A 10,364-nucleotide genomic window follows, 5' to 3' on the forward strand; every position below is an offset into this window, starting at 1 on the left:
TAACTACATTTTGGACATTACAGCATGCGAGGAAAAAAAAATATTCGCCAGGTCAGTAAAAACATCATATAATCTCATCTGGAGTCATTCTGAATGAACGCACGATAAAAGACGCGCGCGCCTGCGTCAATTAACGCGTGTGAGTTCACCAATCAGACGCCGCCGTTGGGGCGCCCTTAAGTCGTGCCCAGTGCAAACTGATTGATTTACACAAAGTACCCAGATTCGTATCTCCGATGTAAGACGAGGGTGGTAAATATTGATGAAGTAGATGGACGTCCAATAGGTGCACGAATATCTCGCTCGAGCCGGGCAACGGGATTAAATCCAAGATCTTACGCCGAGCGAGATAACTTCGTAAGAGTGTATATTTGATGTTGTTCTTACACAAAAGGACCTGTTCCGAAAGAGATGGCTATTAACACGGACGCCCCTCTATTAACGACGGATGCCCTGCGCGAGAGAGCCGCGCTGCAGTCCACCGATTTTGGAGACACTCAGAAACTTCTCGACATCTCGGACAAGGAGCTGAAGAGAGAATTAAAGCGCTCGCCTTCTGACGCGCAGCTCGCGAAGTGTCTCGAAGCAGAACGGAACGAACAGACCGCGGTTAACGTGGACGCGGAGCCCCGCTCTCCGTCGCGGGTCAGCTTCAGCCGCGCGTCGTCGCCCACGCCCGCGGAAGGCGAGCCCTCCAGCTTCATGTGGGTGGCCGTGATCTCCTGCTTCTGCCCCGCCGTTCCGATAAACCTGTTTGCGCTTTATTTCGCGCATATGGTGAGTGGTGTCACTGGAGTTAAACTTATTAATTTTTAGAATTCAGCCTAATTACTTACAGCGGATAAAGTAAAAACGCTTCGTGTTTCTGTGTAGGGTGGCTCATGGGGCCCTGTTTTATAACAGGGGCCACCGTGTTTATTTATAAGGCTTGCTTATACATGATTTTCTTTCTGTTCTACTTCAGTCTCGGTCCATGATACACGCAAAAGATTATGATGGGGCCAGAAGACTCGGGCGTCTAGCTTTGCTGCTTAGTATCGTTTCCATTGTTGTGGGTCTGGCCATAGTCCTTTATCTGTTGATGACAGGTAAACTAAATCTCTCTTTCTGCACACACACACACACACACACACACACAACAGGGGAATAGATATCGGCCTACATGTTGCATCCAACTCAACTATGAAAACCGTTTTAATATTATAAATATACAACTAATGTTTCTGATTGCATTTTCTGTTTTATATTACAATCAGTATTATTATTGTTACTATTTTTTTAAAAGCGCGGTTTGTTGTCTTGTATATAACTGAGTTGAAATAAGATCATGCACTTAAATATCTCTCTCGTTTCCTTCTCTCTCTCGCAGAGACATAATTGTGAGCATTGGTGTAAACGAGTATTGGAGCTATGACCAAAGAAGATGGATGATAAATGCCACGTGAAATCCTTCAGAAAAAAATATCTATTTATATTATATAGGCTACAGTGTTAAGCTAAAGTATTTACTTTCGTGACAAGGAATTATGTTTACTGACAAAAACCTTTCTATACTATCTTGATGGCTTCTGGCCATTTCTTTTGCTGTCTTGGAGATTTCGCTTTATGCAACAATGCATTAGCGCCAAACTAATTTTGCACTAAATCTTATATGACTTTTAGTCTTTTTAATAGTGAAATGTACAATCAGCTCCTCAAAAATCTTAATGCTTGAACAATTTCTCAACTATTCCTAAATTATATCTATACATATTTATTTTCTTTTTTTAATCTACAGTGCGAGTGCATTTTTTTATGCTAATGTATTGCATGTTGCAATAAGAAGAACGGGACTTTTGTTCTGAGAATGAGAAACTGTTGTGATTTTCTCTTTTTGTTTATGACTTTACTTTCATAACTTTTCGTTACGCTGTTTGCTGGCAGAGCGGAGCTGGAGTGCAACAATCGTACAGATGGTTTCCTTGAAATATATGTTTCGTGTAACCTGTCATAGCTCATCTGCTTAATTTACTGAAAAATAAAAATTCTGTCATTATTTACTCACCATCATTTTATTCCAAACCATTTGTGTACAGTATACGTGTCAAATGGGTTCAGATATGTTTTTCGTGTCCCACGGAAGAAAACAAATCACAGGTTTATAGTAAATGATGACAAAATTTATATTTGGAGGAAGTAAGTACGAGATAGGCCACATTCCTGGGCGCAGCATATATGAATCTGAATATATGTATTGAACTCGCAAGAGATGACCAAGGGCTATATTCAACCGAAAGCACACGCATGTCTGAAATGACAACTACAGTATTTGAATTGTGTGAATCTGTCTAATACGGTGCCATATTTTTGCATGTTAAAATTAAACCGAACCTACCTAAGCTACGTTTAAGTGTGTTTTTTGCAGATTGTTTGGAAGCGCATGAATTACTTGTGAATCTTAGGCTGAAAAAAAAACAGCTACAGCACATCTTGCTCTGCTGTCAGCCATCCAGCCTCCTGAGCAACGGAGATCAGAGGAAGCACGTCTGGTAATTGATATCCTGTTCGCATAAGTGCATTCCTTTCATCTTTACATTTAGTCATTATCTGCCTCAAATGGAGGTTGTTCTTAAGCGATTCCTGCATCAAAGTGTAAGCTGGTGTCTGTAATGTAAGATGCGTGACGAAGAAACCGCTGCTTGTGAAAAATGTTAACTTTTAATGTTATTTTTAGTAGTTCTTCAGACGTGATCGATGAGCGTTTTGCAGTTATTCGTGTGTTTGATATGGAGACCCACAGAGACGTCTGTAGCAAGCATGTATTTTCCAAACCCACAGAACTTTTGTGTGCTTCCTTTTCATAAATGATCCAAACCTCTACTAATGGCTGCGTGGTCAGATGGGGCTAGTTAGGATGATAAAAGCTTTGACCATGTTGTAAATGGGTTTTATGCAGAACCCAATACCACAGAGCATGTATATATATATATATATATATATATATATATATATATATATATATATATATATATATATATATATATATATATAATTACAACATTTTGCTATATTTCATAATGTATTGCTTTTGTTTCTCCAGTTTAAACAGAATGGATGTTTTAGAATTATCATAATAGAATTAACTTACAATCATTTTTTCAAATGTTTTTTAACACTTACGAAATTGTCTCTGTAATATAATATGTGATGTGCAATGTATTTCGTTGCCATCTTATAATAATCATTAATAAAAATTCAAGACAATGTAGTTATACATAATTATATAGCCTATAATAGTTATAATTGAAAAAAAAAATTGTATACTTTATATACATTCATATCTTATTTAGTTAAAATATAGTCATTACATCTTATTATCTCAAAACACTTGATGGCTACATATTTATATTGAGTCTGATTTGGGAAATATTGTATTTGTATGAATGCGTACAATTACTGACTGAGGGTGGGGTTTAGGGTTTATGTTGTATCTACTGATTTATTTCCCAATTCTTAAAATAAATTAGGTTATCTCGTGAGATAAGTTATCTTTTTGTCACAAATAGCAACAAAATCAAACTCATTCACAGTCTAGAGAGCATTCAAACAGTCATCAATATTAATGCTTTCCTCTTCGAACGTCTTTATTATCTTCTTATCTCATACTTGTACAAGACACCCACGGCATTGAGCTTTTGACCTATGGAGAATGTGTTTAAGCATATCGTGGGATGCTCAAATGAAGTTTAGAAAATCAATAGCACTTATTCTCTTGCAGACAGAAAGGCCCAGTTAGCCCAGCAGGAGGAGTAATGCACGGTTGTGAGCTTCACTTACGTATCAACGGAAAGCGGATTCTTCAGCTCACATATCCTGTGAGCGCGGCATGAAAGCTTGCAGGATTTAATAAGAAGAGAAATGTGTTTTATGGAGCCAATGAAAGCCGAAGAGCCAATAACGACATGAAAAAAAAAAGTCATGCGATGTTAAGCGAGCTGAAACAAGGTTTAGCGTCAGTGCTGTAGTGGAGAGCTGTTGTCTCTGATGGTTTTCCCGCGACTGCTAAATAGAGAGACGGGCTTGTGGAAGCTGTTGAGGTAAACCACAGCTGTTAGGCCAATTCCAGGAAACTTCTAATGGACTTTCCCATTTAGAAGCCCTGTGTGAGAAAGCTGGCATCATGGCAGTACACCAGAATGTAACAAGCACGACATGACTCTGCCTGAAAGGCCATCAATAAAAAAATGGACTCTGGTGTATTGGTATAAAGGAGTAAGGGATGTTTGACAAATTACATACATGATTAAATAATAAATCATGTAAAACAGTTGGAAGCTTCAAGTTTATTTGTTTAACGTTAATGGACAAATGTCCTTTGTATAAAATAGTGTGAAATCTGATTTTTAAAAAAATCTTGGACAGTCAAATTATTATGGCCATGGGATTTATTCATTTACTCTAATGATATTCTAACCCTCGTTGTTTATTTTCCATGAAAACGTGATAGTTAGCAGGGTGTCACGGCTGCTTCTTTGTTAATAGAGTTAGGCGAATGGTGACCACGACCATGGTCCTCATGCTATGGTGGCAAAAAGACTCAACGGGCTGCAAATAGAAAAAAGAGAAAAGAGAAAACGCCAGACTGGAGAAACAATAACGTACAGTATGTGGGGAATAATGTGTTTTTGAAACTTAAACCACATAAGCGCATTGCATTACACCAAATAGACAAAATAATGTTATTTTTAGCAATGTCAGAATACCCCTTTAAGAAAAAAAAACATTATTACTATAGTCAAACCATGGTAACCACATATTAACCATGTTTACACTACACTAACTACCATAGTATTTGAACAACTGTTATACAAATCAATATGCCAAAAGTCTTGGTTAGTAAACTTTAACTATAATAAAACCATGGTATACTGTAATGCGTGACAAACACACACAACCCAACCAAATACAGAAATGTTCAGCAAATGCTCACAACAAAACAAAATACTGTAAATACTCAAGTTGCAACAGGTTGAGCTTTTAACATTCAATTCTAAAGGGACAGTTCACCCAAAACTGAACATTTGCTGTTAATTTACTCACCCTTGGACCATCTAACATGTAGATTTTTTAGGATCTATTTACATTCAAAGCATTGAAATGCTAGTTAACGGCTACTGTCATTTGAGAGTCAAAAAAGCATAGGCTGTTTACAGGCAATGTGAAATAACTGTGGCTTCTAATGATATACTGAGATATTAAGAAGTGAAAGGAAATTAACAGTAACTATTCCATAAAGGCCCATGCACCCAGGTGATCAAACTTAACAGAGTTACAATTAAGAGTCTTTGAAAAATGTTATTGAATAATCTATATCGCAATCATGATAATTGGGGTGCGATTTATTTGGTATCGGTTTCAGAAAAATTCTTTTCAAGCTGCTAAATGATAAAAATATCACCAGGCAATCATTTTTTCCATCAAGTTTGAGCATTAAGTGGCAGATGATATAACTGCAGTGTATGCAGTTGAGGGTTTACTCTACTATTTACTCTAATATTATAATCATTATAGTGAGCAATTTAATCATTTTCCTTGATGTGAACATTATTAAATATCTAATTTTGTCTTCTAAGCAAGAGTGTCAGTCATACAGCTTGGAAATGTCATAAAGGGTGCATGAGTAAATCAAAGAAATTCAATTTTTGGGAGAAAGGTCCCTTTAAGATTTTGGTCACACTTAAACACCCATGCCAGCAGCACATGAACTGGCTCTGCCTCATTACAGGAAATGAGCGTGATGGGACTCCCTGCATTACTTAGCTTCTCCATCAGCTCATTCCCATCTGAATTCTCAGACTGACGCAGCACTCAATATCCACACATTTTATGTACAATGCCAGATTTAAACTCTTTCTAAAGAAATTGAATGATGCTTGCTGTGAAAAATTCTCAATAATACCAGGGTTTTCTGTACTGATAAGAAACATACATTCACACAGCAACAAAATACAGTTGACAGCCCTGTATTTAAATCCTTAAAGGGATCATAAAGGTGCATCTCAATAAATTAGAATGGCATGGAAAAGTTAATTTCAGTAATTAAACTCAAATAGTGAAACTCAGACTGAAGTACTTTTAGTCTGGTTCTTTTAATTGTAATGATTTAGGCTCACATTCATGATCTCAAAAAAAATGTATATGGTCACATGCCAATGAGCTAATCAACTCAAAACACCTGCAACGGTTGCCTAAGCTTTCAAAATGGTCATTCAGTTTGATTCACTAGGCAACACAATCATGGGGAAGACACAATCTGATCTGACAGTTGTCCAGAGAACAATCATTGACACCCTTCACAAGGAGAGTAAGCCAACATTCATTGCCAAAGAAGCTGACTGTTCATGTGTCCAAGCATGTTAAGCTGGGTGGAAGAAAAAATTGTGGAAGAAAAAGATGCGCAAACAACCGAGAGAACCGCAGCCTTTTGAGGATTGGCAAGAATTCCTGAAAACGATTCAAGAATTTGAGTAAACTTTACAAGGATTGGACTTAGGCTGGGGTAAAGGCAGCAAGAGCCACCACACACAGACGTGTCAAGGAATTTGGCTAGAGTTGTCATATTCCTCTTGTTAAGCCACTCCTGAACCACAGACAATGTCAGTGGCATCTTACCTGGGCTAAGGAGAAGAAGAAGGTGTCCAAAGTCCTCTTTTCAGTTGAGAGCAAGTTCTGCATTTCATTTGGAAACCAAGGACCAAGTCTGGAGGAAGGGTGAAGAGGCCAATTTGCATGAATTCCAGTGTTAAGTTTTCATAGTCTGTCATGATTTGGGGTTCAATGTCATCTGCTGGTGTTGGACAACTGTGTTTTTTGAAAACCAACGTCACTGCATCTGTTTACCAAGATATTTTGGAGCACTCAAGCTTCCTTCTGCTGACCAGCTTTTTAAAGATGCTGATTTCATTTTCCAGCAGGATTTGGCACCTGACCACGCTTACAAAAGCACCAAAAGTTGGTTAAATGACCATGGTGTTGGTGTGCTTGGCTGGCCAGTAAATTCACCAGAACCCCATAGAGAATCTATGAGAGACAAGAGACCAAAATGCATATGAAGTGAAGGCCACTGTCAAACAAACCAGGGCTTTCATACCACCTCAGTATTGCCACAAACTGATCACCTCCATGCCACGCTAAACTGAGGCAGTAAAGCAAAAGGAGCCCTACCAAGTATTGAGTACATGTAGAGTAAATAAACATACTTTTCAGAAGGCCAACAATTCACTAAATTCACTTTTTTATTGGTCTTATGAAGTATTCAAGTTTTTGTTAAATGTGGGCATAAAACATAACAATTAATAGAACCAAAGACTTAAACTACTATCTGTATGCAATGAATTTATTTAATACACGAGTTTCACAATTTGAGTTGAATTACTGAAAAACTTTTACATGACATTCTAATTTATTGAGATGCACCTGCACCTTCTTTTCCAGAAATGGGAATAAATAATATTTTTGTTATACTATGCTTTGTCTACAACAATAAAAGAACCAAAACCCCAGAAGACACTGAGCAACTAAATATATCAATATTGTAAAAAATTACAAGCAATATCCATGTTTTCAATTTTTTTTTTAATGTATCATCAGCTCTTTATTATATAAGTTTCCGCCCTCAGCGGCCGTCACTTTCCTCTATTTTCTCAGCGCTTGAGCATCTATAATATCCTAGTGCTCTGTTTGCATGTAATAATAATCATAAAAGTCTTCATTTTCTCCCAACATTTGAGATGGTTTTCATTTTTCAAGGTAATCCACCTCAAAATGTGCCTGAAATTCTGAAAATGGTTCGGGAATATGCAGCTAATTTTCATTTAAAGCAATACACTCTACAACAGCACTTTTTATACACACCCCTAAAATGACATGTTCCAGCATTTATAATAAATGATATGCTGGGTATTTGGGCTGAAACTCCACAGACACAAGAAGAAGAAGAAGAAGAAGAAGAAGAAGAAGAAGAAGAAGATTACATCACAAGGAGCTTCCATTATTGCAACCCAAAATGAGTTGAAGTCTTTGTCTGAGGGAGTTAAACAGATAAAGGGAATGTTGTTGGATATAGGAAAAATGATGAAGGATATGTAAAGAAAAAGTGTTCCATGAGTTTGCTATGTTGAATACGGCTTTGTTGCCCGTAGAAGAAACTGAGCAATATAAGTAAAGTATTCTTCTGGATCATTCGAAGTTTGATGCAGCCCCACATTTACCCTTGGCTTATCCCCATTACTCCCAGGCTTATGGTACCGCTTTGAAGGCTATTCAGAAAAGGTACGGTCAACCCCATGAGCTGGTGCTTTGGGTGATTGCTGCTGTTAAGAATTTGCCAGCTCTCCAATCAGGAGATTCTGCTGGGTTTGGTCAATTTGCTGTACAAGCTTTTGCTGGCATGCTTTAGTTCTGGGATCATGAAGGATCAAAAGACTTATTCTGTGTATCATGTCCATGCTCGGTAAGCTACCAGCACAGCAGGTTGTCAGTTTTGCAAGAAATTCCAAAACTACTCAACCAGATGAGCTATGACTGATTTCTGTTGGGTTGAAAGAGGAATCAGAACGTCAGAATCTAGCTATCCAAGTGTTTGAACAATCTAAAAGTACAATCTTTTGAATTTGAACAATCTAAATTTTTCCCATTTATCCAGCTTTCCATAAGCAGAGTAAGTATCAAATACGAGAAGCCTTTACTGCTTAAATTCTTGATTTAATTGAACAAACATATCCAGTGCAGATCCTCCAGCAATGCTATCGACATCTAAGAGGAAGTGTTACAGAAGGTTATACCAATGTTACTAGTCGGAGCTGATCAGCCTTTACTTTCTTTGCTCCAAAGAGCGAGTACTTCCTCCTGTAAATCCAGCTGCTTTGCATACTTCTTTGGGGGACAAGACTAATTCCATGACACAATTTCTTTCCAGGTTCCCACTCCATGGATCAGCTGCACAAGGCTGTGTAGAAGTTATGACAAGTTATTGTATGCCTTTTCTCTCAGACTCAGAAGACTGCTCAGCATTTGCATATTGCCTCTATTCCTGTTGGTGCAGAAAATCCATTCCTTTTTGCATTAGGCAAATTGTATTAGAGAATTAATTCCTTGTGTGCATCCTCAGTGTCTTTCAAAAGAGAGAAATTAATCTAGGTACTGTCCTTTCTTTCTGCTGCTTTGGCCCTCTGAACTCTCTCAATTTGCAATTCTGCTAGTTGTGCTGTTGGAGCCTTGTTTACAGGGATAGAATCCCAGAAGTAAAACATGTCCTCACAGGGTCCATGCGTGCACAGTGGGCTAGGGCCAGCCTACACCAAACCCAATGTGGGCTTGCCCAGGCAAGGCCCACAGCTCACTATGAGGAGCCCACACTATTTGATAGCCCACATTAATCTAATGATGACCTTTGCTAATAAGAATTTTGTTGGCAGTTTTCTTCCTTACTACTAGGGGGTGCTAGGGTGTTTTAGATGTACTTAAAACTATAGACCATAACTTTTTTTTGGTTAAAAATTATCCAAAAATCAATATTTGAGCAAGTAACCAGCCAATGTTCAAAACTATCGCCATCTTTTAGTCAGATTGAGAACAGTTAGCTTGTAATAATGTTTTCTAATTTGAGTGGTACGGGTAGGTTGTCACAGGTAATTTGAGCATAGCACTGCTCATTACGCCACATCTGTAAACATAAAGAAGCTGACCGGTTAAGTACAGGCTATGGCCTCATTCAGCTGAGGATTCTGCGGGAGGCGCATCTTTAATTATAGCCTACTCTCAAAGCAGTGGGAATAATTAAATGTCCATTTTGATGGGAGCATAGTTTGCTTTTTGGGTTAAAAATTTCTTAATATGAAATGACAATTAGAGATTAGACTGTACAGAAATGTAAATCTTCACCCTAATACTAATACACACTATACTCAGTCACGCAATACTGATGCTGTTAACAATAATTTGCAGAGTTTAGTGTAACTGATTGTTCGATTTAATCACCATCGGTAGTGTGATTTATTGTAATGCTTTTTCCCTCCATTGGTCAGAAGCGTGACATTCACTTGTTTAGATGACTATATAAAATTTAAAAAATAAAATATTTAGGTCCTGTATTCCAAGACGTAGTTTAGAATCTGTGATTACTAAGTACAGGACTCCAACTGGTGCAGTGACTGACAGCTACACATTCACCTCAAAACATTAGATTCAACCCAAGCAATGAATAAATTCCACAAAGAACTGCAATATCAAGTTTGGGAAAGAGGCAAAACTTACGGAATGCAGTTTTAAGTAAAGCCATGTGGTAGAGAAAGTTAGCAATAGTAAGCATCAGTACCCAGCATGGC

At 37.8% G+C, this 10,364-nt stretch overlaps 1 protein-coding gene across 1 annotated transcript; it reads left to right on the plus strand.

Annotated features, from left to right (window-relative positions):
- trarg1b (trafficking regulator of GLUT4 (SLC2A4) 1b) lies at positions 1-2,368 on the plus strand. The gene is made up of 3 exons (XM_043221798.1): positions 1-777; positions 965-1,088; positions 1,370-2,368. The coding sequence occupies exons 1-3, from the start codon at positions 412-414 to the stop codon at positions 1,375-1,377; spliced, it is 498 nt and encodes a 165-aa protein (XP_043077733.1). The 5' UTR covers positions 1-411; the 3' UTR covers positions 1,378-2,368.
- Positions 2,369-10,364: the final 7,996 nt, after the last annotated feature.

This window comes from Puntigrus tetrazona, chromosome 21 (genome assembly GCF_018831695.1).
Source record: "Puntigrus tetrazona isolate hp1 chromosome 21, ASM1883169v1, whole genome shotgun sequence".
In the NCBI taxonomy this organism is placed as follows: domain Eukaryota; kingdom Metazoa; phylum Chordata; class Actinopteri; order Cypriniformes; family Cyprinidae; genus Puntigrus; species Puntigrus tetrazona.